At 51.2% G+C, this 23541-nt stretch overlaps 1 protein-coding gene across 3 annotated transcripts in view; it reads right to left on the reverse strand.

The window, feature by feature from the left end:
* LOC108553031 (thrombospondin type-1 domain-containing protein 4) overlaps positions 1-18104 on the reverse strand; it is a 39901-nt gene extending 21797 nt beyond the window's left edge. The window contains exons 1-2 of one of the 3 annotated variants that reach the window (XM_017907773.1): positions 18072-18104; positions 16398-16538 (exon numbers count right to left, since the gene is read on the reverse strand). In XM_017907773.1, coding sequence (XP_017763262.1) covers positions 16398-16510 — 113 coding nt within the window. In that variant the 5' untranslated portion in view covers positions 16511-16538; positions 18072-18104. Of the gene's footprint in view, positions 1-16397; positions 16539-17644 lie in introns of those variants that run through there. The other 2 variants (XM_017907772.1, XM_017907774.1) reach the window with 2 other exon arrangements.
* Between the last annotated feature and the right edge of the window lie 5437 nt (positions 18105-23541).

Genomic DNA, 23541 nt, shown 5'->3' on the forward strand with positions numbered 1-23541 from the left:
CGAGGATTTTTGCGACAGACGTTCCACGCGTAGAGAAGGACTTGGGGGGTGGGTACATGCGGGCGAGTTCCACGTGCATCGGTGATTTAAATTTTGCTTTCGTTAAGGGGTTGTAACGCAGAGGACTAGTGATCAGTGGAAACGGTGGAAAAACTGTTTAGATGTTTATTAAATTGGCCTGTTTAGGGTCACATAGGTCACAAGACGTCTCCGGAAAACGGTAGACAAAGCGCAGGTGAGAGGATCGCCCCCACGTCGCTAGAATGTAGAGTTTTCCACACTCTGCTTAGTTTTTACTACAACAGCTTTCATTTTCAGAAGGATAATTGCGCAAACTAATGGAACGTGATAAGACGGTCGCAATTACGAAAAAACCGGATTCGATTAACGATTTCGCGTTGTATACTCGCGAATGCTCTGTTCGCCGAGAGACTGCGCGAGACGGCACCGGTTGCGTGCGGAGTAGATGAAGAAATTACTTTCGCGTTTTCTCGGACCTACACCGTCGATGTCCGTGGAATCCGGGTTAAGTATCGGTCGGTGGATATTCGACCGTTTGACGGGCTCGCGAACCACCACTTAAATCAATTAATTTCCGCTAGTAGAACACGATCGGCGATAGGGCGTTAACTAGTTCGCAGACTCGTGCCGGCGATAAAAGCGAATTCCGTCGCGTTTAACCACCCCGCCGTGAATTCTCTCGCGCACGGATCGGACATCGAATTCCACTCGCCTCTTGGTTTATTTTCGCCGGCCCTTCGGTACCTACCACTCGCCGTACGTGTCCGTATACGCGAGCCGTAACGCGTAACCTTCTCCAATTCGCACGAGTTTCGCGCAAAAATAGCCGACAGGTAAATGCGCCGGCTATGTTCCGCGTTTCGACTCGCTGGAAACGATTACCGATTGCCTTTTCCAGCCGCGGCCTCAGCGGGCGCAATCGGCCGCAAAACGAACCGATTTTCCGCCGAGTATTTCAAGGTCTCCCGTGCACCCTCCTAGGGTCAAAGCACCGCGAGTCGTGATCTTTCGATTTAATCGCAGGGAACGACCAACGTACGCCCCGAGTATCGCGCTTTTTCCAACGCCGTTCTTATTTACACCGGGCATAAACGTTGGCTTTGTGCCCCCTCCGCATCGCACCCTCTCTTTGAACCGATGCTCGAGATTTCGAGGGAAAATCGTGACCGCGAGATCCCCGGTGACGATGGACGGAACAGCCGGGTTCAACCGGACCTCGTCGACGCTGGGCAAACGAGCGTCGCACCCGGGGTGAGAGCGTATGAAAGCGCACGGGGGGATAGAGGGTGGTGCAACTTGAAAGCGGAGGGAGGAAAAATACGAGAATTTTGTTGAAGGAGGGAACCTTGTCTGGTGTACCTTAACGAGGAAAATACACCGGGGCGGGCAAAGGAATGCTTCGTTTCGAAATATCGTTTGGGAAAAATTCGAAGTAAATGGCGACTGGAGGGTGCACGCAGTGGCTGGACCCGCACGATAACGAGATCACGGTGGTAATTCTTTCACCGTGGAAAAGAAATTCCTGTGAGAACGCGATGGCGTAGGGTGTGTTCGAATTTTATCTGCATACCCCGGGAACCCGTTGTTTTCGCCGTTATTGGGTCGGTAAACTAATTACTCGTTACCCGAAAGCATCCTCCGACCGATTTCATCGGTCGCTGTCATCGGCCATTAAATCGATTAAATCGAAGGAGGAGGCACAGGCCAGGCGCCACCAGGGTCTCGCATTCGGAGCATGGTCTGATGCAGCGTGTACACCGTGCACCGATCCCATCGGGATGTCTTTTTTCTCTGCTCGCAGCAGCTGGAAGTGTCGTAAATAATACGATAAGGAAGTCGCGCCGCCTCGGTGGCCCGTTATCTAGTCTGGAGAGCGTGGAACCTGGGGCATAAATTCGCCGCGTCTGACCCGATCAGATGGATCTGTTGGTAATTTCCTTCGTAAACTAGATCCGTTCGCGCGAGCACTCTTGAATCGGCTTTTACAGCTCATTTATCGCTTCCGATTGCTCCCTCTTATCGTTCCCTTTGTGAATAGAAAGCGAGCGTAAACTCTCGAGCCTTTGATATCGGTAGAGAGGACTGTGCACGCTGGAGCACGATGCACCTATTCGCTCCCAAGTTTCACAATACTCCATCGGTTTCCAGCCGTCTATTCGCGCTTAAAGGCATTGCGATGCATAACTTGGGATCCGATGTCAACCACGAACCGTGTCTTCAAAATCAAGGGGTGCCAAGATGTCGCTGAAAGCTGGCCGATCGCAGTAAAACGCGACCCTCCTCTTCTACCAGTGCATCTTTCATTTTCTCTCGCAATTGCGCCCCAATTTCATCGAACGATCCCTGAAACCAGAGATACGATCCAGAACCTTGCTCCTCGACGGGGTGCACCGATTCTTGCATAGACGCAAGCCGCAACCGATACCGATACTACGTCTAGGTGTATTGCAAATCCGCATAGTGGAAGCCAGGAGTCGTATACGTGCATAGCAATACGCAGAGCAGCGTGTGAAGGGTGTACGAGGATCAAGAGTTTACAAGGAGAATCGTGCGGTTACGGTCAGACGTTGGACTTTACGGAACTCCGTCAGAGATGATTTAATTCCCACGTAGAAGTCCGTAAAACGTGGAAGCTCGGCTCGAAGCGCAAGATAATCCCAGCTCGGGATGCAGCGTGTGGAAGCTGTAATACGAATGAACGCTTTAACAGCAATTACGCTTGCGTTTGATCCGTGGAAGATGGACACACGGGGCAACGCGGGGCCATGTCGAGCCGCTGGAGCCTTTGAACGCCGTTTAATGACCGTAAATTTCCACCTTTCGTCTCCGTGGACGGGAATCTCTCCTTCTTTGCCGGTACACGCGTCGAGAATGTCACGTACAAAGGCGCCGATCCAAGATAATGTGCCGGAAAGGGCAGCCGTGCAGGATGCGCGCTGCCTCCGAGTGAGAACCAGACGTGGAAGTGTGAACGTTTTAATGTCACACAGGCTACGGATCTCGCTGAACCTGTTAACCTGTTGCTCGCGATAAGCCGTGGAACCTTTTCGGAAATCGGAGTGTCTCTCGCGGCTGGAAGGGTTCGTATCTCGGAGGAGAGAGAACGCCATTCCACCTGTGCAAACGTCCCCACACGTTTTCCCGTGTCACTAGCTTTTCCTCAAAGGCAAACCGAACCCCTCGAACAGACGCGGACGTTTCTTCGAATGCCGAAGAAGGAAGAGGACTTTCTCCTCGGATCCCACGTTCCAATCTCTCCCTCTTCTGGCGGCCATTAAAATTCTCGCCAGGATCTTCCGTACGCGTCTAAATTCGACGAATCGAAGGTCGTCCAACAAATCGTCCGGGCTAGGCTATCGAAAAGAGCAACGATCGGAGAGAAACGGCGAGCGATAAGAGGCGCCGGGAAGGCTTAATTCTTTTGCACAGCAGGAAATAATTAGCCGCGACCGGATACGATGGTTGGTAGGCGGTGGCGTGGATGCCGAGGACACTCCGGTATGACTTCCAATCGACTTCTACGCGGCGTTCGAACCTTTTGCTATGCCTCGCGTGGTCCTTTGGTGCGCTCGCACACAGTACACGTACCCGGCGTACAAGACCATTGTTTTGGTCGAACAAGCGCGTTTCGCTCGTTTAACGAACGGCGAGCACGTATGTCGGTAAGCTCACGTATACCACCGTTGTTGTTTCTGGCTCGGGAACGGCGGAAGCGACGCTATCTCGCCTCTCGTCGATTTTGATCTCGCTCCCGGCCCGCCGTGTTTTCGCCATTTCTGACCCGGTCTCCTCTAACCGGTCGCGCTCGCCGATGGAAAAATCTCGCGGAAAACAAAAGAGACTTACGAATACAATGCCCGCGCAACGCACGATGCGAGATATACGCGCGTACATATAAATGATATCGAATTACAGATGCGATTAAAAGCCCGCTTTCGCCGAGCTTTTATCGTATATCGATCGTACCCCTTGCCGGGGCCTTTGTTTGCATAGTTTTCAAATAAAACGATACTCGCGGAGAATAGTATCGTGCACACAGAGCGAGAGCACCGGCTGGAATCGAGGCATCGAGTGGCACCGCGAGCCAATTATTTTTCAGAAAGCGAGCGAATATTTTTCCTCTAATATTCCCCCGGCCGGTCCACCTTACCTGCCCCGTGCTTCCCCGAAACGGAGCAAATAGACGAAAAAGCGTGCCTCCAATTTCGCGTCGTTATTCCGGCCAGAATCGAATATCCTGCTGCGCGAGGCTCGTAAATAGTCGATATAACAGCGTCGATGGAATGGCGGAAGTTGCTCTCGCCCCGTATATCTCGCCGCCAGGGCGAGGATGCGGGGGGTACCAAGGGGTGGGGGGGGGGGGAACAAAGAGAACCCGCGTAATAACGAATCCGGGAGAAGCGTGCGTGTTCGATATCTCGCTATCCTGGAGCATCGGTCGGTTCTAATCCGATCTTCTAACGCCATTTAAACCGACAGACTTTCAACCCTCGCATCTACGGCTTATCTCTGCAACTAGTACGCGCATATACGTACTCCGAGTACACGGAGACACGGAATAACGAACATTCGATGGATCTCTGGCTCGTAGTTAATGCGGCACACTCGACGCGAGGAGTATCGACCTCGGGAACGGTACGAGTTCGAGGGCTGCTCGTTCGTTTTCGCGGATTTTCTGTTCGTTAGTTTACGAGCTGCTTCCGTTCGCTAGCTCGCGCAGCGTAGCCGACAGAAACGGAAGACAAGCACGATGGAGTGAGAATCGAATTGGAGGAAAGCACTAGCAACTCTCTCGATGAAATTTATTCGAGAGCTCGAGGTCTCGCGGAATTAGAATCGCAAGGTCAGCCAGGTCCCGGTCGTAGCCGCGCATCCATGATCTCCTTACGGATCCATCGGATACGATGCTCGGTGAAAAGGCTTTTGTTCCACGCTTGCCTCGTACCGTTCTTCGCGCGTTCGTACGGAATAGCTAAAATTCCAACATCGGGAAGGCTGAACGGGGTTAAATAAACCTCGACGCCGGCGGCGGGGAGCGGGCGGGCGTCTTCGCAATTAAAATGAATTCACCGCTGAAAATTTTGCAGCGTAGCCCGGCCAATTCTTTCCACGCGTGCCGCGCATTCCGTTCTCATCTACGGCTTTATTAAACTCGCGGCCGGACCGTGACCGTCGTAAATCTCACCGAAATGGAGAGCAACGGAGACAGGGGGACGGCCAGCGTCACCAGTTCTAGGATTCCAATCCCGGTCTCGTTGGCAACGAGTCGACGTAATCGGTCGAAGGAAACGTTTGTCAACGAATATCGTTAAGGGCTCGTTGGGTCCGTGTGCTTTACGACACGGGCCATGGCCCCGTTATTAATCATATTGTTTGGGAGTCTCGTAAAACAAACGGCTTAATGGGACGCACGGTCGTCGGTCAGCCGTACATCCGATGCAAAACAGAAGCGATCCACGTATGCGATCGCGTTCAAGCTCCTCTTCTTCTTCTTCTTCTTCTTCTTCTTCTTCTTCGTTTCTGCGTTCCTAGTGTGCGTGGAAGAATGGCCGCCATAAATACGCCTAGTTTCTGCACCGTCACCCTTGTCCATGACGGTGACTCTGCCGATGAGAAGTCCGAGGATTTTCGACACGTCGTGACACAGTCTCTCGGAGACGAAGGTTGTTCCCTAACCGTGATCGACCCAGGTATAGGTCCGTCGAATTAGAATTCAATGGCTGTTTGTTGGCCACTGATGTCATGGTTTGGATCCCGATGAAGACATTGCAGCGTGGATGGAACGCAGAGGAACAATGTTCCACAGAGCGACTCCCTCCGTGAAAGCTCGACTAATTATAGGACGACGATCGATTCCACGCTCGAGCGAAACCGAGCCGACATCGGGACGTTTCTCTCGCGGTTCCCACGACAGGGATTTACCGCGAGAAAAATCAGCCGCGACTCTTAACATGCACCGACACGATGACAAACGTTTACTCGGGTCTAAGAACGGCCGAGCGCCTCCCGGCACGCAGAAACGCCGGCGTCGATTTCGCGCGTGCACGCTCGCTCGTATATTTGCACGTAGATCCGCGTGCAAATATGTGCCGAGGGTGTGTAAGCGCCAGCTCGCGTAATTGTGACCGAACTTACGGGCGCGCGGTGTAATCGCGTTAGAACTGTGTCCGGAAAAAGGAGAGGCGCCGCGCGTGTAAACAGGCCAACCGAGCATTGCATTAACAGTTGTTTGTCCGCTAATCCTCGAAGCGCGAAAACTCGCAGTCCGCCCTCGGCTTCCGGTCGTTGCAGCTAAAGCGTGAAATTAGCGAGCCCTCTATTTCCAGTTGCTCGCTAGGTCGGCCACGAAAGCCGGCTTAGAGCCTTCCTTGAGCCTCGGTAATCAGCCGCGGAGGGGGAACGAACGATTAAAACGCGGAGAAACTCGGATCGAATCCTCGGAAGGCAAGTCGGGTGCAAGTTCCCTCGGGTGCAAGTCGGGAGAGGACTTTTCGAACGACAAGTCGCAGAAACGCAATCGGGAAACGTCAAAGGACTTCGAGCATTTAGGCGCGTGGCCCCGAGAGACACGACGATGGAACTGGCGCGCGGTAGTTTCCGGCAAAGTCTTGCATCCGCCAGCAGCTATTTCTAGACGCCCGTAACAACAACGCATCGATGACGCTTTAACGACGCATTCCTGAAACGACGTTTACCGATGATCCTCGCGAAGGGAGTGGAAACGGAGTGGAATTTTTCCCGTCTCGAGTGGTCCGTTTGATCGCGCAGGTGTATCAGGGTAGCCAAGTCCGTGGATAATTAGAGGAAACCGTTTCCCGTATTCGCGAGTTCTTCGAGAGACGTCGTTGCGTTTATTGGCATACTCGGGTAGGAATTCACGCGGGTTCCGTGTGGAAACGCGAGCCGACAGCTTAAATCTCGAACGTACGGCTAATTAGCGCTTTTTACTACTCGAATGGAAAACCATCGATTTTCCAAGGCAAGCAAATTCGAGTCAATTTCAATTAATACGGTTCGGTCGATTGTGTCAGCGGAGCGTGTAGGGGCTAATTAACGGTTCTGTTTTTACGTTTCATATAGTAACATTGCTGCACGTGATGTATAATCATGGCAGCTTGATAATCCCGACTGCTCTCAGGACAACGTCGCCCGTGGGAAAACGGCTTTTGATATGTTGTCGATATCACGTACGCCAGTCCGTTGCGTACAGACAGAAGAAATTATCAACCGAAATGTTTCGGTCATTCGATGCCTGACATACCGTGACAGCGGAAGATCCACCTATTCGCGCTCCCGATCGCGACCCTATACCCTGTGCCTCGATTTAACGTTTAAAGGACCTTTCTACCGCGATACGGCCTCGAAGAAACGCAGAAAAGGAGAAGGAATATTGAAAATTGCAAGGCTCGGTGGAACTCTCGAGATCCGCTAATGGCATCGATAACCTCGTTCGGACCACACGCGATTCCGGTCATAAATGAAATCGTCACCGTAATGGCAGGGCCTGGCAAGCGAAAGGAAAGGTCGGAACAGGCGAAACCGAAATTGCAAACGCGCGATCGCGAGTGTGCAGAGAACCAGGCTCGGCTCGGCTCGGCTCGCCCACGATCTCGAAAGAATAATTATAGGTTCGGCGTACGCGAATGGGTAGGACACGAGATGGCACCGCTGGCGGTAGCGGTGGTTCACGTCAAACCACGCTATCTCTCGCTCACTGAAAAATAAACGAGAAGGCACCGTTTAATGCCGCTTTCGAGCCGTACGCCTCCTCCCCTGGACGAAGGAGTTACGAGACCTCGCGAACGCTCTTATCTGATGCATCCGGTATGCGTGCCGGGTATGCACGGTATACAATACCTAACCGGCTGATGACTGCCGGCCATGTTTACAACACTTCTTCCCGCTAATGTGGAACACGACTGATTGTCCCGATCGAAGGATTTATGTCGTCGAATATAGACGTTTGCCTAGCCGTTTTCGAGTGGCGCGAAAGCGGTACCCAGCAGCGGTCGTCTCATCTTGCAAATATTTGCGCACCAGATCTAAATTTTCTAATATCGATGTACCGCTTCTCTTATCGGGAAACGACTGCCGGTCATGTTTGTGATACTTCTCTTTAATGTGGAGCAGAACCGATTGTCTTAATCGTGCAGTTCGAGCAAAGCGTCAACTGATACGTAGGCAACGAAAGCCTGACTTTGAAAAATTCACTGCTCTTTGCAAAACTTCGCATTACGGATTTCACCCTGGTCTACTGACGCAGAGTCTGACTCTGCGTGATAAACTCGCTCGCGTGTTTCGTATCTTTCGTTTCTTTTATCTTTCATCGACCTTCTAAACACGTAATGTAGTACCCTTTAATCTTCGGTCTAATATGCTCGATATCCTGACGAGTGTCTAGAAACTAGGTATCGCGAACTGGACTTCATTGACGAATTGCGTTTCTTATCTCGATAGCACGGTATCGGTAATTCATTCAAAATCGCGTAAGGAGATACTGGATCGTGGACGTAAGCAGCGTATTGCGAAACTTGCGAGTACAATGGGCGTCGATAATGGCCGCTTTTCACCCCATCATCATTCTCGACTCCTCGTCAATGAAATCGCGATGCCACGACGCGTCGTGCACCAGCGTATCGCGAATAGTGACGAATTATAATGCGTCGTGTCTCGCGATCCTACTCGTGCACCGATCCGGTCACGCGTTATCGTCGACTTCGGCGTCCAGAGAATCGGTCGTGGTGAAAGACAGATAAAAGATCGTGTATCCCATTTTTTTCCGGGATTATCTGCTCGCGACGGTCTACGATACTCCACAATAGGGAACGTTGTTCCAACTGGCGTCACGCGGAAGCTTTCAGGCGTCGTACGACACTTACATGGCTGGAGATTGTTCAGCTCGCTGTCATTGATCCAGCGCCACTTACTTTATCGTACTCGTCCGTTAACGCGACGTTTAACGCCCGGACCACTGGTAATTAGCCTTGCCAAGTTGGTGATTTCGAGGAAAGTCGAAGCGTCCCGAATACCTAAGCGAAACGACGACGAAACGCGACTCGGAGGCCTCGACGCGCTATCACAGGGTCAAGAGCGTCAATTTACCGCGGTTCAAGCGTTGCGTTCACACTCGCGACGTAGGCGTTAACGGCTTTACTTATGCGTGGAATCACGAGCAGCCGGGAAACCGCTTCGTTTCACTTTCGAGCCGGTTGAAACGCGGGGATACCTAGAACACACTCGACTCGCCTGGTCCGGGACGATCGCGTACGGCGACGACAGGCCTTCCATCAAACCAACGACGTCGATGGGAACGTACGCCATTCCCCTTTTCGTCGCTCGTTATTTATACGCGATTCGTGCTCGAGCTTCCCCGGCCCTTAATCACTCGTTTCTGCGTTCGAACCAGGAAACTACGAGTTTATCCTCTTAATTCTTCCGCAACGACAGATATACCCTCGAGAGGTCTCTCGGTTCCTCGGGATTCCCCCGAGAGAGAGGGAGAGAGAGAGAGAGAGAGAGAGAAAGAGAGAGAGAGCAACTGGGCGGATAGGGAAGAGGGAAGGAAAACGAAGGCAACACAGTGCGCGATTGTTGCGGCCGGAGGAGGTATCGTACGCAAAGTGGAAGACAAGTATCGGGAATGAAACGAGGGGTTGACCGCGCGCGGATGATCGTCCGAATGCATCTTTAATTCCACGCACTTATCTCGAAATCAATTTAAATCTTGGCTGTCCGGCTCGGTTCCTATATGGCGAAGGGAAGAGCTTTGTCCGTGCCGACGTGGATCAGCCGTCGTCGTCGTCGTCGTCCTCTCCCTTTCTCGTTCCGTGCCACGTTAGAATAGCGTCCCGCGCATAAAGGCCATTGTTGCAGAAAAGGGACGACGACGCGAAACGAGACGCAACGATATACCCGGCGTCTCTCGTACGGCTCATTCAGCATGCAGTTGCCGAGGTTATCGCGCTCCACGGACGTTGATAGAATACGCATCGTTGACTCGGGGTTGCGCTGCGGTGCCAGGCGTCCGTGGCTGTCAGCGCGTCTCGAAACTGTCAAGGTTCTCGCAGCGGGACTCGATGCGAATCAACGTCACCGACTCGTCCGCCCCCGCGAGTCGCCACCCTGGGGTACCACCTTCCTCTATCGATACCTGCCAATGCAACTCTCGTTCCACCTTGGGACCTTCGGACCTTCGATCCTGCCAACGGATCGGTAGATCTTGACGGAAGTGCTCGTTCCATCCTAAGTTTCTCCTCGCGCACCTTCCTTTTCGTTTTACCGGACCCCCGTCTGGATTGGCAGACTCTAGCAATCGGGCACGATAAGCCCGCCTCGGTAAATACGAAAAAGTTGTTTGCACTCGAGGCTGTACGAAGGTCGTCACGCTGTAAATCACCGCGTTGTTTGCAACACGCGTCAGACATCAGAGATATTTTAGGTAACGGCATTAGACGCCCCACCCTCTGCAAACGTTACGGGTCACTGTTTCTTAATAGGCGGTTACGATTAGCTCGATATTGCTGTCATTATCCGAGTGTCCGTGTTATTCGTCCGGCCTCTTTTTCTATTTCCATTCAGGGCGAGCCGGCTTTGCTCGACCCGGTGTCATACTCGGTGCGTCCGAGTGCTGTTCGAAGCTGGGATAAGCTCGTTTCGAGGTTGCGACAAATTACAAAAGTTCGCGGATATCTGTTTTTACAACTCGCGACAACGTCAGTTCACCGATCGGCTGTCAATCACAGCTGACCGGCGTCTGCGCTGCCTACTGTACAGCGCGCGTGTACAGTAGAGCCTTGGCAAATGGCAGGAATTCCGCTTTGAAAATTAAGCGATCGTTATCGCGAGCAGTTCTTTGAACTGGCTTTGCAGAGGCTTGTTATCGCGTCCAAGATATACAAACAAGCGTGCCCAAAACCCATATCAATCTCGCACGAGAAACGAGACACTCGGAATTTCCTGAAAGATCCAGCTCCCTTTGACTGTAGCCAGATTCGGCCTCGATCATCGACCTTCTTCCGAGCAACCGCTGTATATGGATCTATCGAACTTGGCGATGACTCTAGAGCTCTCCCGGGAAGATGGACGATTCGCGGATCCCGCGGAAAGACGCGAACTTCTCCGGAGATGTTCCCCTGTCGGGAATCGAACGGACGATTCGTCTTTCGCGTCTCCTTCCCACCGACGTGCACCGGATGAATCGAAAGGTCTTCCACCTTTGAGGAACGGTTTGGTCGGTGTTCAAGAATAGAATGGCGGAAGACGCGTCGCGTGGAATAAATGCGACGAAGCGGGAGAAAAAGAGCGCGACTGGCGAAAGAATCCGGTGGATTTAAAAATATACTTCGCCGGTAAATTGGACACTCGAAGCGTGGTATTGGCACGCGAGTTAATCGGAATCGCGTCCGCCGTTCGCCCATGGCGTCGCCGCGCACGCAAATCGACAGATGCACCGTCGTTGGTGGGAATGGATGTAAATGAAAGTCAATGACTCGCGGCTACTCGTGCGGCATTACCACCGCAGTTAAGCATAATGCGGTTTGTCAGTGCCAAAAAAGCAGAAACCACTCGCGTGGACGGGTGCCGTTTCTAAGATTAATTTCAGACGAGCCTTTCCATTCCCGGGGAAACCCGAAGCTGCAAAACCGGCGCGAGAGGTAATCGACATGGACGAATCGAAAGCGGGGCCTTCGCAAAGTTGTTCCATCGAACAATAACGTGCACGAAACCAACGATTCCATTGCCAGCGAGTTAAAAAATGGCTTTAATGAAAATGGCTGACAATTGAAATTATTTCCCAACGTTTTCGCTGCCGTGTAATCTATTGTTCGATGACTTTACGATCTCGGTGGTGCTGTACGGTTCAGGAGTTCGCGTGTATTCGTTGTTTTGTCCCGTTCTTCGATTTAATTTTCGCTTCGCGCCATCACCTTTGACCACCCGGAAGGATTACTAATTGCGCGCGCATGGCGCGCTCGAACCGCGGTGGAATTCGAAAAACGGAATTAAAGCACGACCCGAGCGCGCCATTCCGTCGGGAATTTAATTAATATTTACGAACGTCACTCTGGTCGCCATGGCAATCGTATATGTCGCTCCTGCCGGCGTAATCGGCGTCGTTAACGTTTCCGGAAGTCACGCGTAAACACTGGTTACGATCTCGCGTGTTCCATAACGGTTCCCTTCATCGTCCACTCCGCCACGTCTCCAACGTGTTTCTTTCGCGAAACGTTATTCGCGCGAGTGGGTAGAAAAATTATTCTCTCGCTGGGTAGCTTTCACGTCAACCTTAGAAGAAGCTTATCTCGAAAGAGGTTAGGTAGGTTCTTTAATTAGCGCAGACCACAGCGATGATAACCACGCTCGAAATCGAGTACGGTGACCCTTTCTACGGAGCCGGATAACGACATGGAAATTGACTTAACGAAAACTCGATAACCAATTGGCCAGAGGTACATCTGGTTGCGTTCGTGGAAACGGCTACAGCAGCCTCAACGCTCCGACACCGCGACGATGAATGATCCAAGAGAGAAAAAAGGAGAAGAAAGAGGAAAAGAAAAAGCAATCGAACGCTCGATACTCGTCTTTCATCCGTCAGAGCACATAACCGACAATGAGCAATTGGGCTGGATGGGAAGCGGTCGAAAAGAGATACATATACGCGTACATGGAGCGGAAAGGTCGCATTCGGAGCGTCGCGTGACGCTTGCAAATCAGTGGAAACGCGGCGAACATGTGCGTACATAATGAGCTTAATTGTGAGCCTCCGTGAAAAAGAAAAGTCTCCGGACGAGAATTACGAGGTGGTCGAAGGCGCCACTCTCGAAGCGGTCTTACGGCCCTTAGCTCCATCAGACTTATGAATAGTACTCGTTGTACGCCAGTGGACCGCGTTTATTGCTGCCTTTCACGGCAATTCTATCTTCGGTCCCAGAGATGGGATCGCTCCGCTGGCCGCGAGCCTCTCGATACATACTCGAAATAAATCGATCGGGACACGCGTACACGCGCGTACACACGCGCGTCGGCCCGTCACGCTCGGGCTGAAACAGCTGATCCGTAATTAAACGATACTCCTCGCTCTCAAAGGTGCGTTTCATTGCTCCCGAATGACCCAACGAAATTCCATCCACGTTTCTATTTCGCCTTCCTTTTCCCCCCCGCTTTCTATACCATTCGATAACCTACTGGAGCCGAGCGATGTAAGTCGAATCACGGTCGTTGGCTGACGTTAATTAACGCGCATCGACGACCCTTCATCCATTCAGCCATACATCCACGATAAGTCCTTAGATTTCTTCGTGCCAGCCACTCGATAACGGGCCCTCGAGCGTACGTCTCGTCGGCCAGGCAGCAGCGCGTATCGTCGCCACGAATTTCGGGCGGAAACGCATCGGCTACCGCATGATCGATCGCCCTACGTCACCGAGGACGAACGACCGGTCGTTCGGCGCCGATTAACAGTACTCGTACTCGGTCAGAGCAGCGCAGAGACGAACAGGACACGTGGATTCGTGGATTCGTGGCTTCCACGAATAACGGAGCAGAGAAGCAGCTTTCGACGCCTGCCCCGGCAACCCCTAGTTACCGCGACGGGGATCAAAGTGGGTGGTAGACCTCGATCCGCGGCCGAGCCGGCTCTTCATATTTCTGACACGGTCCCAGGCTAATGCACGTTTATTTGTTTCTCCACTCGTCCTCGAGCTTTTTCGCCACCGCACGCGTGTTTTTCCTGCCACTAGACCTGCCATCTCGCACGCGCTTCGTAAATAATCGTCATTCCACACGAGCGTCCTCGCTTTCGAGACGTTGGTACCGTTTCGTCGTTTCTGGGCCAGGAAAATTTGGGGACCACGCGTGTCGACGTTTCGAAAGTCGTTCCCCTTGCGAAGAAGAAGAATTCTACGCGTATTCCAGCCCGCAAACTGGTTCGCGGCGTATCAGCGCGAAATTGCAAATTCGCTCTGCTCCGACCCTCGATGCAAGCTTCGAGTCCGATACGGGGATATAAAAAGGCAGCAGGGGTGTAAGTTCTCCGCGCTTATACGGGGGCCTCGTAATGGCACGCGTACGCGGGCACACGCGAGTATTACACACCACGCGAACCCGAACGGGGTGCTCGTTAAGTCCGATCCGGGTCGGAAAGGCTCGTGACTGGAGGAGAAAATTAGCGGTGTAGGTGAAACGCTTCTCTATCGAGTGCTCGTAAATCGTCGTCCCGAGGCGTTTAACGAGGAACAATTAATCGGATCGGAAACGGTAGTCGCGAGGAAAATGGTGGCAACAGTGAAGCGCCGCAGTGGCGTAAAAAAGATAAATCGTGGCGGCGCGGAGGACTGTGAAAATCGCGGGGATCGGTGCCCGACAGCGTGGTCGAAACTCGGGGAGGGGAAAAAAAATAAAAGAAAGGGACGAGCATAATTATCGAGCGGCAGGACGTCGCGACGAAAAGTTTTCAAGGCGAGCAAAAACTTTCTCGACCGACGAGTCGGACGGGTCGTATTTTTCCTTCGCGGCGTATTATCACGGTCGGGAACGGACCCGTACACACACGCGAGCCACGGCAATCTCGACCACATACCGTACGTAATGTATACCGCATGTGATCCACGGAAGGGATATATAATCGCACGCGCGCGTCTAGACTCGACATAATTACCGTACATGTCCGCTACAGATTGCTCATTGTTCGCGTGGCTTCTCCTTCCTCGACGCCTTTTCCCTTCCACGCACTCTCCTTTCGGGTGCCCGTCCAACCCCTGGCCCGAGGGATTAACGTCACAGGGTGTGATGCATGAGTTACTTTCACGGTTATCAGCGAGGGCCGCGCGCTGCCAGACGCGTCGGTGCTTTGACTTCGAAGCCGGGAATCGCGCGTTACGGTCGCCGAGAAATCGCGTTATTCGACGGTATGTTAATACACTCGCTCGATCGTCGTGCCGCGAAATCTTTTATCTCGACGTTTCGCTCAGGATTACCGGCCATATCCGACGAATGCCGCGTACGTAGGCACACGTATGCGCGCGTATGCGAGGTATAATTAAAGGAAAGAGCGGAGGAAGGGAGGAAAACGGCGATTATCGCGGTGAAGGAGCAGGAACGAAGGCACGGGGGACGCAGTGTGGAACACGCGCGAGAGATCGAGAAACGGATAAAAGAAAGGGTAAGAGGGTTAGGGTAAATGTTTGCCAACACGGAGGGAAAATCCGGCGCACTTGCCGTGGTCGATCGGTAATCGAAACCGGTAATTATGCGCGGACATTGGCATGCACGCAGTACAAAGGAGACTGCGCGGATAACAAGGGACCCTCTGCCCGGAGCATCGAAAGTAACGAGGGCAAGGATTGATGTCCGTTCATTCGGTACGATGTACATTGAGAATTATTACGAGGTGTCCGTATTAAAATAAACTGCCGGTGTAGCCACGGTACGGCACGGGGGAGGGAGATATCCTCGTTAAAACGACGAGTTATCGAGGGGCAATCGTGTTTCGGTTGTTCTCGGCTCCGCTTCTTTCCCTCCTTTTTTTCCATTTTCCCTCCACGAACCGCACGCTCGCGGTTACGGGATCCGCGATACAAATCGTGTACAAATTTCGCGTCGCGCTCGATCGTGCTGTTTACTCGCGCGCTCGTTCCAGTATCGTGTTCCGGGCTAAACGTTTCAACCGATCTCCACAGCCTTCGACGGAGAGGAACAGAGAGAGAGAGCTTGCGTCAACGTTTTAATATCGCGATCCATTCGAATTTTTCCCTCTCCGATTAGCCGAGACGCCAAGTTGGGAAATAAACGTTAATCGAGATCGGTTACGAAACGGAAGCACGGAGCCCGGATATAGGGCACGCAGTGCCGTATCCAGAGGATAGTTTTCGTCGAGAGCCGATGATAACCGGAATCGCTCAGCTGTCGCAACGGTCCGCTTCTAATTGAGGTGCTCGATTACGTATTTCATCGACTCGTGACGCCACTTCGATCTCGGCAAACGAGTTAGGAACGCTCCGAATCCGATCGGGCCTCCTTTACGGTTTCGCGTTTCCAACGCGCGATATCGGGTCGGATTTTTAAACAAAACGCCTGGTCCCCGATTACGTCGCGAGTATTTACGCGTTTGCCGAGCGTCATTTGCGGGTGGTCGTTAAACAACGGCGCTGGTCACGAGCGGTTGTTCAAACACAGACGTCGCTTTAGATCGGCCATCGCCGATCGGGTGAGAAAATCTAAGCTAATAACGGAGAAATCTAATACGACGAGTTCCACGAATAATTAAACACTCGTCGCGACGTGGATCCGATCGCGGGACCAGGCCAGATCCAGATCGCGCGAGGCGTGGGTGTTTATTTTGGAGAAAAACGGAGATGGTTTTGAAACGGATCACTTACCCGAAATTCCTGACGGTAATGTTGGCGCGTCGCGGCGCGCATCGTCTGCGCCACGGCACTTCCGCGGGACTCCACTGCGACCGGTCATTCCTCGATTTTCGTGAACGATCCATGAAGATTTGCTCCGAGGCTCAGGCCATCCTGCGCATGAGAAACGTCGCGATACGTTAAAGGCAAAGCTCATTACCAGCTGAATGATATAGGGCGTAAGAAGGACGCAACAAATCACTGTGCACCGCGCGCGGAAACACGAAGGACGGCTTTAGACCGGTTAACGTTGATCGCCTTAAGTCCCAGGCTTCGGCTCTAAGTTTTACCTTCTCTCATTGCGTAATAAACCCTTGCCGTGCGATCTGCTGATCGGGAAGGTGTTCGATAATTCTACCTCTCCGAGAGATTTCTCCGTGCCTTCGATCCCGGTGTCCACGCGCGCTCAAAGGCGGCCGAGAAATCGCGAGTGATCGCGTGGCGTGTTTTCAAAGACGCGACACCGGTCGGGCAGTCGATGACTTTTGCGTTCGTGCGGGAGAAAAGAATATTGTCGCGAATCGGTCGCGACGTTGATAAAAAGACCGATGAATTATGTATGTGGACCAACGCGTGGCAATGCAAAGGAACAGCCTAGGCTGATTTATTTTCCTAGCTGTCGCTTTTTGCGCGGCCGGTGACGATCGATGGATCGTTCGGGGCCGTTCTAAAATAGCGGAAAAATTCGGAGTTACGAGGACGCGCGGATAACGGTCGAAGTAATTTACAGGACGATATATTAAGTCGCTTGTTGGCGAACGGTCGTATAAAGAAAGGCGTCTACGTATATTCACGGCTTCTTGTTCGCGACTGCGCGCGCGTTTCGTTGTATGAACAGCTGTGAAGAATGCGCCTCCACTCGCCTTCTCGCGCGTTCTCGCGCGTTCTTGCTCGATATCGGAAACCAAACATGCTCGTGATAAACCGTTAGAAAATCGCTCGTAAAATTTGTCACGTCTACATCCGCTCTTTCGCATTTCGTTTCCATCGATACGTTTTCCCCTTCGCGTCTTCTTCGATCGAGACTGGCTACCAGCGATATTTTTAATATCCCTTTACGCAACGAGACTCACGAGATGCAAACACCGACCTCGTGGACGGTAGCCGATCTCACTACGTGGCATCGTTGTCAAGCGAAATACCTTGAAGTTTCGACACGACGAAGCTCCCGCGAACAGCATCGAGAGATAAAATGAGATTCAACAAACACTTTGACGTACCGTCGTGCCTCATCTAATCCCATTCAGTAGGAGCAGCAGGTGGACTCGCGGGCTCACTACACGTGGCACACATTTCCGAGAAACACGAGTGACGGAAAAAAGTTGACCGGATCGCGCGATCGGCAATTCTAACGAGACCGCCAGGCGAGAGCGAGACGACTATATCGAAGTGTACGCACGATCGATTAATTATCGTTTCCCGCGCGTTCGCGATCCGATCGAGATCGACACGACTCGGCTCGAACGAGTCGGTTCGAAACGGCACTAACGAACTCGCGGCAACGCGGTTGCACCGAACGACGCGTTTTTCTCGAGGAATGATCGACGGGGAGGGAAAAACGACACGGAAAACGCGAGAGAAGACAGGTGTTGGCGCGTAATCGGCGAGCGAGGAAACTCCGAGGAGGAAAGCCGAGAGCGAACTCACGTTTGCGCGCTCACGGGCTGGCGCAGCCGCGACAGGAATGATAGTGGCGAAAGTGGGAGACCCTCCGGGAAATATATAGGTCCGCAGGGTGGTGGTGGATCCGAGGAGGAAGGAGGCGGAGGTCCGTCGACGCATCCCTCGGCGCGTGTGTGCACGCACACGCGCCGCCACGCACGTGTTCACGCACGATGCACGACCCGTCACGATGCACCAGCCGGTGCACGGAGAGACGCATCCCCGAGAAACGGATCGAAAAAGGAAGAGTCTGTTCGGCCACGGCCACGAGTGCCCTCCTTTTTCGGGACACCTCGAATGCCCGATTTTTGCCGCTTCTTTTCTCCATCTCGCCTACGGACGCGCGTCTATCCACGCACGAGATCGTGCGGGAGGATCTGCGATCTCGGTGCATTCGCCGGGTCATTCGCGTGTACGTGCGACATTTAAAAGCTCGCAGGTATAAATGGTACCGAAGGCTGAGCGTCATAATGGCACAATTCGGCGTGGAGGGGGTACTCTTAGCACCCGATCTTGCATTTTTATTTAATACCGACCGTGTCTCTTGGGCCTGTTTGCTCGCACGTAGATGCAAAACGGCCCTTTACAAACGACGCGTACGCAAAGCCCGGAGATACGCGATGTTTGACTGGGAATTGTGATTCAGCGATAAACCATCCTTCTCGCTTTTGGCATATACGAAAGGTTCGTACGATGAGGCAACAATAGGAACGATAAGTACATACATACGTGAAACAAACGTTCTCGAAATAACTGGCATGATTCTGACAATTCCTATGGGCGTAAGTCGGTTCAACGAACCGCGAGCGTGTTACGAATACTCGTAAAATTTAACCCGAGAGATTACGTTAGCGGTTTTTCCTTGGTTATCGATAGGCGTAACGGTGCAACGGGCATGCTGCCGCGGATATTTCACCGTCGACGGCGTGACGCCCCGGAGCCACGCGCCGCTTCCACTTCTCCCGTTTCCGCTTTCCATTTTTACGCGTCGCCGCTCGCGGGTCGCGCGTCGCGAATCGATCGACGACGTTTCGCCGCGGCGCGGCGCGGAGCGGATCGCGCGAGTAAATGCCGCGCCGCGGAGGATCGAGTCGACGTACGGGAACGGTGTCGCGGGCGAAAAAAATCCCGCTTCCGAGTAATACCATTGAACGCGGCGTGCAGCAAAAACGGTACCCCTCAGAAAAAGAGTCTAGGTTACCATTCCTCCGCGTCGCGAGACAAAGATCTATGGTTACCCGCGTTTCTTGGCTCGCGCCATTCTCGGGCCTTCTTTTCTTTCCCGACCAGCTCGTCGACGTTCCCGGTCACGCGTCGCGAAGGATCAAAGTGCGTGAAAAATCCGGCGCAGCCGATGAATAAAATTTCACCGATACCTCCTACGTCGCGGTGACAAAACGCTTCGAGGACAGGCTCGTTCGTTGCCCACTCTTCCGTCGTATCGCCGATTCCTCGCGAGTCCTCCGCTCGCAGTGACGCGTGTAGCGCGGTAGCCTCTACGGCACGCGATAAAAGCGCGCGAAGAAACTCGCGTAACCGGTAAATGAAACCGTAGAACGTCTGTCGTGCGATTCCTTTTTCAACGGCAGACCGGCGAATCGTCGCTTTAAGGTATGCGTAAACGTTCTGTCCGCAATATCGGTGGCATCGCCGGCAAAACTAAAACATTTTTCTATTCTATTTTTATTTTTAGTTTTCTATTCTACGACGAACAAGGTGAACTCGATTTCCACGCCATACCAATATCCCTATACCAATATATCCCTCGCTCGGGATACCAATATGGCGGCTGCGCGCAAATATGTCTCTCTATGGTCTAATGCGCGTATAGCGAATTTATACGCGAAGACTTGTCGCGTAAATCGAACAAATAGAGGCTTAATTAACTTTCGTTACAGCATGTACGAAGCATCAAACGAAAAATAATCGCACGACCTGTTCGATGTTTGCCTCGGTTAAATATTTATTAATATGTACCTCTACCGCGCCTAATTCATTAATTTCGACAAACACCGGCGCTCGCGCAGGCTTTAAATAATTTCCACGCGAACCGAGTTTCCAAGTTTCAAAGTAAATACGCGTTCAATGACGATTCAAGAAACGCTGCCGGAATGGTTATTTATTTTCTCATCTCTGACTCATTTAATATGCCATATATATATATATATACACGCTCGAAATACTCCGATATAATTGCACTTTTGAGACGAATTCGCCGATGGCGGAACACGCTCGCGATGTCTCGCGGGACAGGCCTATTATGGAAATGAAAACCGTCGGTGGAGCGTATCTGTTCCTGTTTTTTTCATTCGCACGAATTCGTTCGCAATAATGCGTATCACGGTTTACGACCACGGTCACCCCACGACCGTAACAAAATAAGATTAATTAATTTACGCGACGTTGCTCCGCAGTCGACCTCGCGCGAGACCTTCTAAACCTTGAACAAAATTATGACCACCGTTCCATTATCTGTGATCCGAAGGTTCCTTAAAATTGGGAAGCTCCTCGCGATAGAACAGCGATATCGGTGGAAAGCTTATACAATCCGCGTTCTATAAATTCGATGGTGGACTGGATCTAAAAACATTGGTCCTCAGGAGATAAAAGATGGCTCAGCCATGTCTGTATACTCGGAAAATGATCTTTGGTACGTAAATATACATGTTTATTACAATAAAATGGTACATATTTGGCACATAAATTTTTGTTACGCAATATAGTGATAGTATTGGAATTTCTATTATGCCTCCAAATTATTAAGAAGTCATTCGCATTTTTAACACTAAAAATTACATACTCTATATATTTGATCATTTTTCCAATGTCTCGCAATATTCTTTATTATTTTTTAAGGTTCTGCTTCTTTTTCATTCATCATTCACGGTAATTTTGACCCTGGTAGATTTAGTGTTTGGTGTAAGCCAACATGCATAAAATTCATCTTCAACCTATTCATTACTACATACCTATTTCTACCACACCATTAAAACGCCTGGTGCACGGACGAAAGTGACACTTTTTAACAACGAATAGCCAATGTTGGAATAAACCATAGCAACGATGAGGTCCGACATGCTGAACGTTGAGGTTAGTAGTAATTTTTGGGTCTCAAGACCCTTCGATATTATACTGGACTCGAGGGGTCGTCTTCCAGATTTGTGTTTAAAAGGCAACCTGTTTTCTAGAATCCTTCAGTTCCAAACCCGAAGTGGTATAGAACACATAAGTCCTTAGAACCCTTACAGACACCTGCATCCTTTCTTTGTATTTCCATCAGTGTACATTTCACTAATAATAATCTTCATATACCGTTCGCTATACAACTCAATGCAATTAGTTCCCTGCAAATTATAATAAGCTCCGTAATTTCAATTATTAACCCTTTGCACTCGACGACTTTTTCGTTACAGAAAAATAGTAATTCGAAGACTTTCTGTCATAGGGTCGACGATATTTTTAAAATGGTAAATGAGAAATCATATGCAAATTAAGGCATTGAATTATTTTTCTTCGACATTCCACGCATCGTTAGGTAATTTTAAATTTGATACATTAATTAACGTCGAGCTTTAGAATCTGATTAAACGGTGACTGAGAGTCACCTCTCGAGTGCAAAGGATTAAGAAATTACAACAACCAATAATTGGCAAAAACGCCCTTCTCCGAATTAGTTCACCGCGCCAAGTCGACCCTGCTAGATTCTCGGCTGCCTCATTGGCTAATTAAAAGCTATCGAGATCTAATTGCCCAAGACGCGGTTGTATTCCGCGAAGGGGGCTCCCGCATCGATATATTCAGCTCGCGGCGTGTCCGCGAAAAAGCGAGCGAGCAATAACTGCGTCGCGACTAATGGATCGCTCGGCTACGCTTTTCCGTTTATTATTCCGCGTCGAACGCTCGGCCGACGCGCGAGTCCGCGATTACGGATGCCAACGTGAACAACGGGCCGCGCTAAGTAATCAGCGCGGCAGCTTGATCGCCGCTGGCCCCCTTGCGCCAGTCATTCTATTACTCGCCGAGATTCATTCGGAGAATAACGCGAGTGTTGGTCATCCCCGATGGAACCTCGCGCAATTTCGCGCCATCGCTCGCCTCGCGTTTCACCGCGAGCACTCTTTCTTACCGGGTACGTGCGCTACTGCCCGCCTGCAATTCGCAGATATCGCCTTACCTCCTCGTATCGGCCACCAACCGCGTAAAACCGATCACTCTCGGATTTCTGGCATATTAGAAACTGGCACGTTTGAATTTAAACGTCGTTTCCTAGATCGGTAACGCGTGGCGCCATTTTTCTATCCGAACGTGCTCGTCTTCTCGGTTTAGCGATAGCGGTTCTGGTTCACTATGGTTCACCTTGACGCGATTATTCTTTCTAACGTTGTAATAGTTAATTTTCCAACTGCTGTGTGTTTTCGCTACCTTTTCCCAATGTTTTCCCAAATTTTTCTTCGCTTCTTGAAGACGGAGCTTTGATAAACCGATATACTCTAGGGTGATCGCGAAGAAAGCTTTTGGAGCGATTGATAGATTAATTCCCGTCGCCGAACCAAGATGGACGCTGTCCAGGGAAGTAATTGGAACCGGAAGGGGAATTCCCAGAAATCGTGCACGGTGGCCAGGTAGTCGCCAGAAACGATTTTGGAGAAAGTGACCACCGGTGGACCACCGACTGACCGCTAGATGGACATCGTCCATGGGAGGTATTCGATCGATGGATACTTGGTAGAATAGACCAGCTTCGATTTACCGATCCCAAACTTTGGAACACTCGTAGAAATCGAAGCCGCAGGAATTAATTAGAAATCCCGTGGAAAATTCGCGGTCATCCAACCCTCTGTCAATTTCAACTGACACTCATCTTCGAATAGGGACTACTTATCAACGAACATACACGGTATTCCTGCACTCCCGTTGTCCATTTCCGTTTAGCAACGCGCTTGTATCGGTACAAATGATGTATTATCTTCGTAGTAAAGAGGTTAATATCGAGTGATAAATTAAATATGTGGTAATAATTAATAACGAGTAATCGAGGAATCGATCGAGCGTCAAAGTTCGTTTGTCCGCTCGGCTGATAAATCGACAGAAAATTAATGGGATAAAGGTCCGAAAGCTCGATTAGAAGAGCTCGAGGTATACCTCAATCGCAATTTCTTTCTATTTTTAGCGTTGATCGTTTTCAGTGTTGGCACTGTGCTGCGCTAATGAATGACGGGTAGGGTATTGACGATGATTAATAGTAATTAAACGATCGTTCGAGTTGAACAAGGAAGTTAATGAAACGTTCCGCGGGACGGGTCAGGCGGCGAATGGAGCAAGCGTAAAATAAAAAAGGGCAAAGTTAGTTAAGGGTGTACGAAGCGATAAAGTGGATGCAAGACGCGCGTACAACGAGCAGTTATTGCCTCGCGGAGCACGCGTTGCGGCCTGAACGTTGGCCGAATGGCTCCTT

The sequence above is a fragment of the Eufriesea mexicana genome, unplaced genomic scaffold (assembly GCF_001483705.2).
Source record: "Eufriesea mexicana isolate 0111107269 unplaced genomic scaffold, ASM148370v2 scaffold9008, whole genome shotgun sequence".
Lineage (NCBI taxonomy): Eukaryota > Metazoa > Arthropoda > Insecta > Hymenoptera > Apidae > Eufriesea > Eufriesea mexicana.